This window comes from Hydra vulgaris, chromosome 03 (assembly GCF_038396675.1).
Source record: "Hydra vulgaris chromosome 03, alternate assembly HydraT2T_AEP".
In the NCBI taxonomy this organism is placed as follows: Eukaryota; Metazoa; Cnidaria; class Hydrozoa; order Anthoathecata; family Hydridae; genus Hydra; species Hydra vulgaris.
Window position 1 is genome coordinate 32,984,276 of NC_088922.1, and position 15,411 is coordinate 32,999,686.

The window sequence follows — 15,411 nt, forward strand, 5'->3', positions numbered from 1 at the left end:
TATGTATTACCCATTGCCCTTAACAATCATTAGATATATAGTAATAATTTTTGAAATCCACTAAGACTTTTCCTATTGAATCAAAATTCATTGGTAGATTTAAAACAATAAAAAAATCTAGAAATATAACCAAAATTTTTTTTGTAAAATAACAAACAGCGCCACATTGCAGTCTATTGTTGACTAAAAATTGTGCTCAAATAATAATTATAATAATTCTTTTTAAAATTACACTTGATTGCATCCATTTTTTTATTGTCAAATTCAATGTTTAATAAAATTTGCATGAGGTGTCCACACCATAAAATATGAATGATGATGCCTTGTTGAAACAGCCATTTGTGCAAGGCATTGCATATAATATGCATGATTCTTGTTCAAAGAAATGCCAACATCGTTTTTAATTAAATATGGAAGTTTTACACTTTGATCAAGTGAGGACAAGTAATTTATAGAAAATGAACATTTTACTTCAAGACATGCAGGTGGACAACACAAACAAGTAACAATACGTTCAGGACTACTACCAATGAAAAGAATATCTCTATCTAAAAATAATCCACAATCAAGCAATGCTACCCTTTATGACTAATTTTTAAAATTTCATAAAAATGATTTAGAGCATTTTCTTCCATTTCTCTACCATACTTTAATGCGGGTATAATTGGATTAACAAATGACATCCCAGATATACGCTGATTTAATTCCCACATATCTGCAACTATTTTATTTTTTTTGTTTATTTTTGTTCAAACATCTTTTTGAAGCTGTTATAATACTTTTTCTAAATTTGTACCAGTTTTTATTTTGATTTCTGGTTAACTGCTCTATTTCTTCAATATTTTTTAGTGTCATATAAATTGTTATATTTTTTTCAAATGTAAAAATATTTTTTGATATTGCCAGTATATCATCAACACTCATTACACTTGATTGGGAAGTACTAATGTCATTTTCAACTTCTAAATGAAAGTCAATCTCTGGTTTAGGTACAGCATTAAAGAGGATGGAACTAGGTGCTATGTCTTTTAACGCTACAGCAATATCCTGGAGATTAAGCTTTGTAAAAGAATCAGAAATTGGATTAAATCTTTTGTGCTAACTGTCTACAAGCAGCCTTTTTTTTTTACTATGCTCAGAAAAATCTTCTCTGCTAAAATCTAGATATTTTATTTTAACAGGCAAAACATCTTTACGATTTGGAAGCCACTGATTTGACCCATTGTACAAGCTGAATTTGTTAAACCCATTCTAACAGCAGCTTCAATTTTAAACATTGCTGCAGCCACATGGTTACAAGTTTGGCTCATTCCTGCCATACATGTACAGTGACAAGATCGAATGTCCTTGCTCTTCAAGGTTACAATTAAAGTAGCCTTCTCATCTATATATAGGCCTTCTCAGCTTTGGGGAGGTGAAGTAACTTTGGGGAGGTGAAGTAACCTTGTTATTGAAAAAAGTTTTTTATTTTAGTTGAAGCTCGCTTTTTCTGTCAAAAAATGTCAGCATAATATACACCTCAATCTACAGACTTGATAATTTATTCAAGCGTGTTTTATTTCTAAGAGTTTTAGTACATAACCTCAGCAATTTTTTGTTTGCTTACATAATCGATCTTTTACACAAACAAAAAAATCAATGAAGTCATGTACTGAAACTCTTAGGAATAAAATGCGCTTGAATAAATTATCAAGTTTGTAGATTGCGGTGTATATTATGCTGACTTTTTGGACTACAACAAAACAGAGAAGGCGAACTTTGACTAAAATAAAAAAGTTAGTTTTTCTTGGAATACATTTATTCTTTTGTTTTAATCAAAACAATTTAGCCAAACATTCTATCATTCTCTTTGATATGAACACAACATGCCTCTGAGGTTTTGGACCCCTTTAAAGATATTTAGACTTTAAATGATTTTTAACCTGGTTTCAAATTAAATTTAATTAAAATGCAGTACTTTCAAATACGCAACTGACATAATTTAACTTTTAATGATTACGCAACAAAATCTCATAACAAGGCCTGGAATGGGCTTCATTTTCACATTTGATTTTTTTTTAAACCTCTAATTTGAATTATCAGAACTTGAGAAAATCAATTGAAACCAATCCAACCTATCTAAGCAGGAGTCGGAGCTCTGTAACATCTTTTTCAAACAATATAAAAAAATCATTTACAATAGCGATGTAACCTTTGTTACATCATTGTAAATGATTTCTTTAAAATGTTTCTTACTTTTAAACTATTTTCTTGCAACAAAAGAATTTTTTTTTGAACATTTTAAATTCACCCCAATATGCATGAGATGTTTTTTAAACGTCTAAATACCTATTAATACAATTTAATACCAAATTGGTTTAAGTTTGGTATTAAACTGTATTAATATGTATTTTTAGACGTCTAAAACAAGTATTAATATCATTCAATACCAAATTGGTTCAAGGGTTAAATCAAAAAAAGATCACGTGTTCTAAATATTTCCTTAATTACCATAATCTCATGTCAATTGTTTATTTTTATTTACAAGGTCAATCTGTAATACTCAAATTATTGCAGTAAAATAATTAATCTTAATTATTAAAGTTGAAGAAAATTTGAAAGCAAAATTTTACGTCATTTTTATAAAAACACCACAATTATTTGTCTCTTGACCCTGATAGAGGGAGAAAATTTGGTGAAAAAAACAAAACTTTATCCGAAAGTAGATTAAAAAATTCATTCAAAAGTTTTGAAAGATTTTTTTATTTCATGTTTAAAAGTAATGATCATCTAATAAATGCAACCCCCTCAAATTGAGGGGGTTGTAAAAAACTTTGATCTACTGGAGAATGCAGTTTTTTTTTTCCAAAATAAAGTTTATCATGACAGAGCACAGTGATTCAGAAGCACTAAAAATTTGGCCAAAATATAGTTTTTTGAGTAGCATAATTTTAATAATGTTATTAGCTAACTATTTTCTACTGTTTCTTGTGATTCTAATGGTATAAAAAAATAAATACTGAAATAATATATTTAAACGTTAATATACGTTTGAAATTGATCGAAAACAGCTTTTTTTTTCATTAAAATTTTATCATTATTAAAACTTAATTTTCTCCCTATATACAAAGTTTTTTATTTTAGTTTTTATAACATGCAAAGATAATAGATAATTCTATTTTAATTTATAAAAAAAATTTAAATATGTATTTATACAAGTTGTAAAAAATGCATTTAAGAAATGCTTTTTTTAACGATTTTAAACTGTTTTTTATGGTGCTAGGACTTTTTACCTTAGACTTCCTTCACGAAGCCAATTCTTTTTTTAAAGAGAGTTTGTATCATTCTATAAGAAATCAAAAAGGTTAGCTGCCCCAACTTGCCCCATTCGGAAATAATGTAGTTTTAAAAAGTTCATTTTATAGAAAAAATTAGCAACTTTCATGTTTTGCGAGTTTTTCCTGACATGTCTGAACAAAATTTTTAATTTAATTTTATTCTAGTGCATAGCTTATGTAGTTATCTCTGTTGTAGAATATATATATATATATATATATATATATATATATATATATATATATATATATATTTATATATATATATGCATACAAAAGTTAAAATAATTTATCTCTCTTTTTAGTTTAAAATGAATATAAAGTTTATTAAACATCAGCTTTATTTAGTTATTAAGACAGAGTTTTAGTCGATAAAAATGAATTGCTTCAAAATTTACTTTTTGATTACATTTTGGAAGTTAATCAGACAGACTTGCGTTCTTCTAAACAATATAGAAGTATACTAAAAATAATGGAAAATTTTATTCAAAACTTAAAAAAGAAACTTTATACTCATAATCGACATTGTGATCGCTTTGAAATTAAAGAAGCAAGTTGGCTTCAATCAGATCTAGTTATTCTAGAAAAATTAGAAGAACATTCCATTGCGTCAACTTTTAATAACATAACGTATCAAAATGAAAAGAAAACACTCGGAAGAAAATGCCTTGAATGGGAACAATCAAGCAGCAGAACAAAAAGAAGAAAGAGTGAAAAAATGGGAACAAACCATACTTATGACGAGTTGATCTTATCTGCTACAGTAAGTTCAAGGAGAAGTCAATGCTATAGTCTGTGTTTTACTTTAAACCAATTGGTTTCTTCCCCCAGTCAACCCAATAAAGTAGCTAATATGATTAAAAATGAAAAACCTATTATAAAATTATCTCCAAAAGAAGGTTTGGCTTTGATGGTCTCAGCTGGTTTGTCCCAAAGAGCTTATCAGAATAAAGGATTACAGCTAAGGAAAGAAATGCAAATATATATCCTTTATATAGTGATATTTTATTAGCAAGAAAAGAATGCTATCCTGATGGCATTATATTTATGGAGCAAAGTGCTAAAATTAAACTTCAAAGTCTTCTTGATCACACAATAGTTCGTTTTTTTCAAATTGATTCAATCATAACTCAAATTATGCAACTAGAGAATAACGATAAAACAAAAGGAATATTAAGTTGTAAATGGGGGTTTGATGGTGCATCTGGTCAAAGTGAATATAAGCAAAAATTTGGCAATGATAGTTCGAAAGACTCTGATTTATTTAGTACCACTTTTATTCCTTTGGATCTTTCATTTGGAAACATTTCTGTTTGGGCAAACCATAAACCATCAAAAATTAGATTTTGTCGACCAATACGAGTTCAATATCTAAAGGAATCAGAAGCTATTTTGAAATTTGAAAAAGAATATATTCAAAATCAAATAAATTTACAAGAGGATTCAGAGTTTGAGTTGATAAATGGTTTAGAAGTAATTGTAACTAAAGTTAAGTTTAATTTAAAATTAACAATAATTGACGGTAAGGCTGCCAATGCAATATGCTCAATTTCTTCACAATAAGTTTGTAATATATGTTCAGCTTCTCCTAAACAAATGAATTCTATTGCATGTGGCTCAATACCAATTCCAACTTCTAATATAGATAGCATTGAATTAGGTCTTTCTCCATTGCATGCTCGGATAAGGTGTTTTGAATGTTTGTTACACATTTCTTACAGACTTGAAATAAAAAAATGGCAAATTCGTGGTAATGACGACAAAGAAGTTTGTGGAAAAAAAAAACAAATCATACAAAATAAATTCATCGAAGAATTAGGGTTAAGAGTAGATTTTCTTAGGCAAGGTGGTTCTGGAACTTCAAATGATGGTAATACTGCCAGACGAGCATTTAAACATTTTGATTTATTTTCTTCTATTACAGGCATAGATAAAGAATTAATAGAACGTTTAGCAAACATTTTGAACATAATAAATTCAAGTTATGAGATAGATACAATAAAATTCAGTGAATATTGCACTAAAACAGCAAAGCTTTATTGTGAAAGATATAATTGGCTTTATATGCCTGTATCTATGCATAAGTTATTGCTTCACAGTTCTGAAATAATTTCAAAGTTCTTGTTGCCAATTGGATTATATTCAGAAGAAGCTCAAGAATCGAGAAATAAAGATAATAAACAATTCAGACTTCACCATTCAAGAAAAGATACAAGACTCCATACAATTGAGGACCATCTTCACTATCTTCTTATTACAAGTGATCCAATAATATCAACTATAATAATTTCCCAAGATAGAAGTAAAGTTAAAACAATTCAATTATCAAAGAGCGCTCTAGAACTTGTTAAAAAATCAAATAAAAATACCATTGATGAAATCCAAAGTGATAATGAAACTGATAATGAGTACAATGAGTATGACAATGAAGACGAAGATGAAGAAAATTATGAATTAGTTACTGAGGAAATAGATTACAAAGATGCATATGAACATAATGAATATGACAATGCTGATTGATTTTAAAGCTTATTTTTCAATTTAGATGAAATATAAAACGTATAGATCATGTTAGCTAATTATTTTCATAATTTTTTATTTGGTTTTCAAAATAATAATTACTTTAAAACTTAATTAGCAAAAATTGCTCAAGGGCAAAGTGGTGGGGAGGGGGCCCAGTAAAATTTGCTACCCCCTGACCATACTTAACCCTTTTTAAAATATTTTAAGTCTTCTTTCCTTGTCTACTTTTTTTACATCTTAGAGTAAATTTTCAGCAATTTTGAATAAATATTTTTGACAAAATTAATTTTGGCCTAATTTTAAGTTATTCCTGATCACTGTGCAGAGGTAAAGAATAAAAAATTATTAATTTTATTATTAAAAAAATTAAAAGATTTTAAAAACAACTTTAAATGTACTCATAAGATTTAAAAAAATTTTAAAAAAACCTCTAGATGTACTCATAAGGTTTATATAATGCTTCTATAAAAGGATTTTTTTGGTCCTTTCAGACAAGGTTGATTGTGAATTTGACAGAGTGTGTAACATTTCAAATCAAAGTATTTAGTATCAAAGCTTAGTGGACCTTTAGTATAAAAAAAGACTGACAAATAGGTAGAACATGCTAGGACTGCTGCTAGATCAACAAAGAGTTTTGGTTTGGACAGTTACACACCTTTTATGACCACATATATATTATTTTAATCCAAGCTTAATTACTTTGAAACTTAATTATATAAAAATTTAAAACTTTGATATTTTCTAATGTCTACTAAGCAAATAAAAAACAAACAAAAAATATCAATCAGTTGGATTTGAACTCTCATCTAATGCTGATATAACAGTCGCACCTCATAAATGACGCAACTAATCAACTATGCACAACATCAACATGACAATGTTTTATTTTATTTTTTTTAATTCACCTCCCCAAGGCCAAGAAGGCCACTACAGATGAGGAGGCTACTTGTGGTTATAACCCTCTCCCAACTCTATAACTCCGAAACACGAACCTTGACGAACAAGGCCGCTGCGCGAAGAAATAAGTTGAGCGCGGTACTACCAGGAACATGGTGGGAAATGTATGAAAAACCATTAGCCCTAAAGTATTAAAACACTTTTAAATTAAGTTTGAACTAATGATTTTAAATTAAGTTTGAATTATTGATTGAGGCACTAAATTAAAAAATATATTAGTTTTAAGCTTTTATTTTCTCTGCTTTATCCTTTATTTATTGTATCATTTGTTAAGTTCATTTCTCTTTTCATTTTATGGTTTGTTTATTTTTAATTTTCTCTTTAAATTAGTTTAAGTTTTTCAGCGCACTTTTTAAAACACAAATTATTAATATATTCAAAAACTGTAGCCATGTTGTCAAAAAAGACATTGTATGCATGGTCACATAAGGGTCCATGGTCAAATGAAGTTATGCTTTGACACAAATAACATCAGTATTTTGGAATGGGCATCTTAAAGTCTGGACTTGAATCCAATAGAAAATTAGTGGTATTTTATGGACAGAAAAATTGGCAAATGAGCATTTATACGCAAAGACAACTTGAAAGAAGCTATAATGAGGGCATGGGATAATATAACAACAAAAGAGACCCAAAATTTGATCAACTCAATGCCAAATCATCTAGATGAGGCCATCATAGCTAAAGGAGGCCCCACTCGATACTAATTTCCATGGAATTTGATCAATTTGACATTATTTTTGAACTGTATGATTATTTTTTTTGCAGTTTTATGCAGTCAATTTTATGCATCATTAGATCAATTGTGTAAAATGCAATAAGTTTAAAATCAATTATTTCACCAATACACAAACAAATTTTTAAAACAACACTTGATAAGATATCTAAAAAAAACTTTTAAATATTTTAACGGACATCTCAATTTTTTGATGTAATCTTTAAAATTATGATTTTTTTTTAAGTGTACAATAATTTTTTTGCATACTGTATGTATATATATATATATATATATATATATATATATATATATATATATATATATATATATATATATATATATATTTATATATATATATACTTAATAAATAAATAAATATACATATATATATATATATATATATATATATATATATATATATATATATATATATATATATATATATATATATATATATATATATATATATAATATATATATATATATATATATATACTTAATAAATAAATATATAAATGCAAACATTTTTTTATAAATATTGATAATGCAGTATAAAACTTACGGATAACATAAAAATAATAAATCTTCTATTGCACTTGTTTGCATAACATTGAAAAGTGACCAAGAGCACATTGCCATTATTAAAAGTAAAAGTGTCGCTTTCACACATACTGTAAACCAATACCCAATTGTATAAATTACTTCTGAAGCAAGAGTCTAATATCAAATTTAAAAGATTTAATGAGTATATTAAACATAAAAGATATTATGAATGCATAGTAAAAAAAAAAAAAAAAAAAAAAATTATTTTTATAAGCTTTAACAAAAAAAAATATTTATATAAAACAAATCTTAATAAATCTTAGTAAATCATATAAAATATAAAAACATCCTCAATATATAAAACTAAAAATATTATTTTTTTTATTTTTATAAATGGTTATTATTGTTACTGATAGTTATTATTATTATTTTTCTATTATTACATGCACTACCAAAATAAAATCACAATCAAAATGATATCATCATGAAGATATAAAACTTTTAAGTTTGTACCATGCTTGGAAATCATCACCAACAGAAATCAACACAAAAAAATCCAAAATCAACCTGTTAAAACATAAAAATATGCAACACATATTTTATGTACCTTGTAGAGTGCATCAAACAAAGAATCACACAAAAAGTAAATCAATAAATGTTAAGAAATTAAACTAATGTTATTATTTTTTTCTTAAAAACAAAACCTTAATGTCAATGAAATTTTTTAAAGGATAAGATCATTAATGAAAATTAATGAAAAACTATATTTGACTATTTATTTCTTTTTTAGTATTTGAATAGAATTCCCTATCTTAAAAAGTGTTTTCCCTCTCAACAAGACTTTGCCCCTAGTACTGCACTCAACTAATTTTCTGTGCAGTGGTCATAAAAATGGCTAAAATTTTCCTTTCTAAATAAATACAAATATAAAAAATTTAAAGATTTAAATAACCTTTTTTTAAACAACTTTTTTTTAAGCAGAGGATTAAACTTCCCCTTAATTACTATTCTTCTTCATTAGTGGTTTTTTTCAAAATGAGAGTAAGTTTTAAATATTTCACTTGTGATTTTTTTTGTGCTTTGTGCGCAAAATTGAATTGTAATATAAATGTTTAAAAACAAATCTTGCATAATAAAGGTTAAACCACCTAATTAAATTTGAAATTTATTTCGCTCTTTTAATTTACCTATTAATAAAAAATAATAATATTACCTCTGCTTAGTTCATGCATTATTTTTTCTGCTTTTTAATACTTTCAACTTTTTTCCTTAAAGTTAAGAAATTATGAAATTGAAACATTTTTTAATTTAAGATTTTACAAAGACAATTACAATGCCAAGCCTTTAGGTAGCAAATCTAAAGCAAAGGATATCAAAAAATATCAGTTAGAACCAAGTATTTGGACCATATCCAGAGTAGTTTTTACACCATTCATAGCTCACTTTGTTAAAAGAGTCATAATTACAAACAACTATATTATCACTCCATAAATTCTGTTGATATTGTAACCTCAGTTTTTTGGATACAGTTTAATTTTTTTTTTCTCATCTACAAATGATCCTAACCACAAATATACATATTTACATTGTTAAAAGTTACATAACAGCAGTTGTGATTTTAAAGTACCACATTTAATTAATTAAATTTAATGTCAAGTCAGGTTATCCTGCTACTGGTAACATGTAACCCAGTACAATCTGCTTCATCTCCTGCTGCCTTGTAGGATACGCTTTTTTATGCAAAAGCTAGGAGAAGCTAAAAACTCTGATTTAAAACACCCCTGCCCTGGGGCTATTGGTTGAGTAAAGGCTAGAGATGGTGTCACGATAAAAATACTCATCTTGGGCAGATGTTAATTGCATCCGGCTACTGTCTTGTAGAAAGCCTCCTAGGCAAAGACTTAAGGGGAAAACAGATTTTATCTGTTGACCAGCTTCGCACCCCTTCTTTATCTATTAGGCTAGCACATATGTATTTTTAATACATTATTTCCAGTTTAGGATGTTAAATACTGAATCTTCTTGACTCAATGCATGGGTTTTGCTTGTGTCTCTGTTTTTATGACTAGGCGACTCATTCTATTAGGTTTTTATAACGTAGTTTTATGGTTCTGAGGCCGGCTGGTAGTCAGGTTTCTTGAATTCTGTGGTAGCTCTCACAGAGGCTGATTCCATTGATAGCAGAAAAATATCAAAGTATTAGCAGTGCCATGTTGCACATGGATGGTGTCCCTGTTTATACTTTGGTGTGCATTGCAGAGGCCACATTTGGAGCCCTTTGTTGCGGCTTAGGGTTTATTAATAGTAATGAGGCAATTGTTTGGGCTATTAAATAGAGTAATGAGTACTACCCATGCTTTGAGTCAAGTTCTTTAACAAATTTAAAAATGACTAAAATACAAAAAACAATAAAACACAAAAAACTATCGTAATCACCAAGTTCTCTAAACCTATCATTCACTAATATTTGTGGTCTTCGAAGTAACTTTTCTACTGTTGAATCTTATCTCTTGCAAAGTTCACCAGACCTACTTGCTCTTTGTGAGACTAATTTGAGTTGGGCTGTCTGATCTTGTGATCTTAGTGTTGATAGTTATCTTCCTTTAATTCGTAAAGACTCCAACAGTCACGTGCTTGTCATTTACATTTGTAAGACTTTGCCCATTTGTTGGGAAACTAGGTTTGAATCCACCGACTATTCTTTTATGTGCTTTCGTTTAGCACCACTTCACTCCATCGCCTTCTTTTTTGTTCTATATTGGTCTCCTTCATCTCATATTGACCAAGCTCTCTCTCCCTTTATCTAGATCAGGTAGATTCATTGCTTGACATTCGTATCACTCCAGCTTCTCTATCTAAAATGATTTCCTGCTTAGACTCTTCTACAGATTGTGGTCCAGATAACATACTTGTTATAGTCTTGAAAAAGTCTCCGGAGCTGTTGACTATTCTTTCAAAACCATTTAACAATAGAATTTTCTCTTCTTTAACATAGTTTGGAAATTTTAAAAGTAAGAAAACATAGCATTTTAAAATTTTTAAAAAATTTAAATTTATTGACATTTGATAATAAATTCAATTTAAATAAATAAATTTAAATGAAAAGTTTTTTAAAAACGGAAAGTAGAAAAAATTTATTTAACTATGTTTTAAATTATGCATCATGTTTTCATAACTATAACTTATAATATTAAACTCTATAAGCTTTAAACTTTCTTATTTTAAATAATAGTAAAATTGCAGTAAAAGTGTAAATAAACAATTTTAAATAATAAAAAAAGTAAATAAAAGTTTTTTAAAAAGTCATAATAATCATAATAATCAAAAAACTTGATTTAAAAAGCAAAAGAAGAACAAAAATATTAACATTTGAATGAATTAATAAATAAATTGCTATACAATAAATATGCTATGTAATAAAGCTTTTTTAGTCTATTTAAAAGAAATATAAGTATATTCTTTATATAATTATTTATAAATATTATATATAAATTATCAGTTTAAATAAATATTTATTAAACGTTACAGCCATAACGCTTCTCTCGTGAGTACTCGCAATAAAGGGTACTTATAAAAGAAGCAAAAAGGAAATAAAGATGATTTTATTCTTTATACTAGTTAGTGAATAAAGCATATAAATAAAAAACAGCAGCAAAAATCAATGTTGATGTTAAAGCAGTTAATGTAATATTTTTGACTATTTTGGTTAATTATTTTTCTTTCGAAAAATGTTATTTACCCAACTGCTAGATATTAGGGCGAGGTATATTATATACTAGCTGGATTACCTGGCGCTTTGTGCGGGTTTCTGTCACTCTTAAACTTGACTAAATTTATCTTTTCCAAATTTCATTGTGTTTAATGTGAGTTAAGTTGTTTAAATTTAAGAAAATGAAATTCTTATTTATTCTGAACAGAAACATATAAAGGTTAACAAAGTTACCAAATACTACAAGTACAGTCTGTTGTTACTGGAGGGCATTCTGATACACAACATTGACTGTTTTATTTTCTGGAGCAAGTGTGTAGAGATTTTGAGATGATCCAACTCTTGAACAGGCCACATAGAGTTGGCCATGAGAAATGTATGGTCTTTTTAGGTTGATGACAACAACCTGCAAAGTTGACTTGTTTATTGTCATAGCGATTTGATGCCAACAAACCCTGTGACTTGTTTATTGTCGTTGCAAAAGAGAATCGGACTGGAAACTGCAGGTGCTTAAAGTGCAGAAGAGAATTCTTGTCATCGTGAATGAGTGGGATTCTTGGAATAAAGATATCTTCACCTTTTGCACAACCTGCTAGAATTAAAGCTTCAATTACATGTGGCATGCACTTTTTGATGCCAAGTTGAGTTCAGGTGCATCCAAGTTGCATAAAATATCAATATCAAGATGGTCGTTACATCAGTACAAATGAAGCAGTGTGGCGGATTCTTAGGTTCCCAATCCACAAACATTTTGGTGCATCTAAGTTGCGTAAAAGAATAATTGGTGCGCCAACTTTAAGTTCAAGTTTGTGGGATGGCATGCCACTTGGTTCTAAGGAATTCAAAAACTCTACAGGATATTCTACAGCATTGTTTATGTCAGTTGTGGTGTCAACTGAGGTGAAAGTATGCACCAAGAGGATATCCTCAGCCATCCAATTCTTGTATTGATCCCAGAGGGTCTGTGGTTCAGATGGGTGACAGCATGTTATAATGATGGTGAAGAGTTCACAAATTTTGAATGGTGATCGACAAACAACCGCTTCTTCAAGACAATTGCGCCAGTGTTGATCATCTTCAAGAAACCCATGCCGCAAACATGCCTCTTGGTATGACTGATATAGTACTCCGTCTACTGTCTTCAACATCTCAAAGGATGTTGTACCTCGAACTGTGAACAGGAGCAGACGCAAATGACAACACTCAGAGAAGTTGGGGTGAACCGTGTAAACCCTTCCAATGGCTGGAGACATGAAGACATCTTGCTCTGGATTTCTTGTACTTTAACGTCAACGCTGCCGTCTCTTTGCAGGAGTCCATGTGTAGTATTTTGACACCTCAACATACAGTAAAGTCTGTGCAAATTCTTCATGATGACAAAGTTCAAAAAATGCAGTCAAAGCTGTCCGAAGTGGAGCTTCAGCCTGTTGAGCCATGTTGTCTTGATGGAAATAAACTTGCTGACCATTCTCCAGGTGAACATGGAGATGTTGAACAGTTGGGAAACGCATGTGGATTGGGAAGCTAAGAATCCGCCACACTGCTTCATTTGTACTGATGTAACGACCATGTTGATATTGTTGCACCTCATCCTGGACTGCCTGATCTCGTGTCAGGCAGTCCAGAAAGTCAATTTGGTCTGGTCGAATCTTCTCCTTCAGCCACAATAGAAGGGGGGCATGGGGCAGTCCACATTTTTGCCACTCTATAGCGTAGCACCAGCACTGTGGCTAACCAAAAACCCAACCTTATGTGATCACATCCATCAGCCGAATTAGTTTCTGATTAAAGACTCAAGTGACCAAATCATGCTGCGTGATGCTTTCTTGACCAGGATACTGAAGTGTCTTTATTTCTGGCCATGCTGGATTACAGGTGAAGGTGATGAAGAGGCATGGTTGTCCATAAGTCCGCACATAAGCCATTGCATCTTGAGCATATTCATGCATATGCCGAGGACTACCAATAAATGATGGCAGGATAACCTGCTGACTGATATTTGTTGCATTAGAGCATCACCGCGAACTGCATCTACCAGGTTGATGTATTCAGTTGCTCGAAGTTGTGTCTGATTCAAGCGGATCCACTTCAATTGCTCGGATTCAACCTTTGCATTTACATCAACCAAAACCTGATGAGTTAAGTCTTCAAAAGCCATCAGCCAGTTGGTAATCCCAGGAGCACTGCTTTGAACCATTAGCATGGATGCATAGGTATCCATGCAGGAAACTGTCTTGCGTGGGTAAGGATTGCCTCGGATGATCTGTGGTATGAAGAAATGGTAACCAACTTGGCCATTCCAAAGAACCAATGGGTACTGTAGAGGATATATAACTGGTGGAATTCATCAATTCAGCTTATTGTGTTGTCATGTTTCCTTATAACAATGTCCCATCGCTCAGCATTTTGGTTGCCCAAAATAATTGCTACTTCATTTACACTTTTTTCTTTTCACTTGTCCATACAACCGTTTTAGTATTATTTGATAGTTTTTTTTGCAGCCTACTAAAAAAACACTTTACTTTTAACTAAAAGGCTTGCTTAAAAAAAAGTAAAACTTTTTTTTTTTCTTAGCTGGTTATTGATACTAATTGCTTATAAAAAACTTTTTTCCTAGCAGGTCTTTTCTTTACAAAAGAAAAGTGCAATTAAAAAGAGCTAATGTTGGAAATATTATTTTTGTTAAAATAATGAATACAAATTTCATTTGTTTTGATTGATAATAATATAAAAAGATAATAATTTTTCTTAGAAAAAAAAGTTTTACTTTTTTTTTGCGAGTGATTCAGATACCAATTTTGCGTTAAATGAAAAAATTGTCTGCTATATTTTGCCTGGCTCTTTTTCATAATTATAATTTATTTTATACTTTCTATTTAACCAACTTTAATTACTTAAAACAAAAACTATTACACCATTTTGACGTTTAATGATCTCAAACTTTTGAGATTATTAAACAATCACAAAACTATTTTGTCAAAATTCTTTTGATCATTATATTTATTAATTAAACTTTAAAAAAAACAAAAAACATATCTAGTTATTGTTTTGAATTTATTTCATTCAAAAAAATTTCTTTTCATAAAAATTCATTAACATTTCATTAACTAATAAAATGATTTTCAATCTACATTTATATTGTCAATCAAAAATATTCAGAATTTTTAACATTCTGTACTTTTGCTAAATTAATAATACTTTCTCTTTTTATAAAAAGGCTACTATCCTTTGATTCTCAAAGACTCCAATAACCACATGCTTGACTTGGGGGTTTACATACACATTAATTCACCTACTTATTGTGAAACCAGGTTTGAATCTTTTGACCATTCTTTAATGCACTTCCGCTTAGCACCTCTTCATTCTATCACCTTACTCTTTGTTCTTTATTGTTCTCCATCTTCCTAAGACGGCACTCTTTAAGATGTAATTTCTGATCAAACTGCCCTTACTCTTTACCCCTCTTCCAACATCACTGTTATTGGTGACTTAAATGAGTTGGCTCTAACACCACTTACCCTGCTGGCACTAAAGCTTTTAACTTCTACATTTCTTAATCTCTTACTCAGATAGTTAACTTTGTGACTTGTTTTCCTGACAACCCTAATCATTTACCTTCACTCTTTAATTTATGTCTTGTTTCTAAT

General features: G+C 29.4%; 1 protein-coding gene across 1 annotated transcript in view; it reads right to left on the reverse strand.

The window, feature by feature from the left end:
* LOC100209699 (transmembrane protein 39A) overlaps nt 1-15,411 on the reverse strand; it is a 70,353-nt gene that overhangs the window by 19,105 nt on the left and 35,837 nt on the right. The window contains exon 3 of the mRNA XM_065792955.1: nt 8,075-8,229. Within this exon, the coding sequence (XP_065649027.1) occupies nt 8,075-8,229 (155 nt within the window). The remainder of the gene's footprint in view (nt 1-8,074; nt 8,230-15,411) is intronic.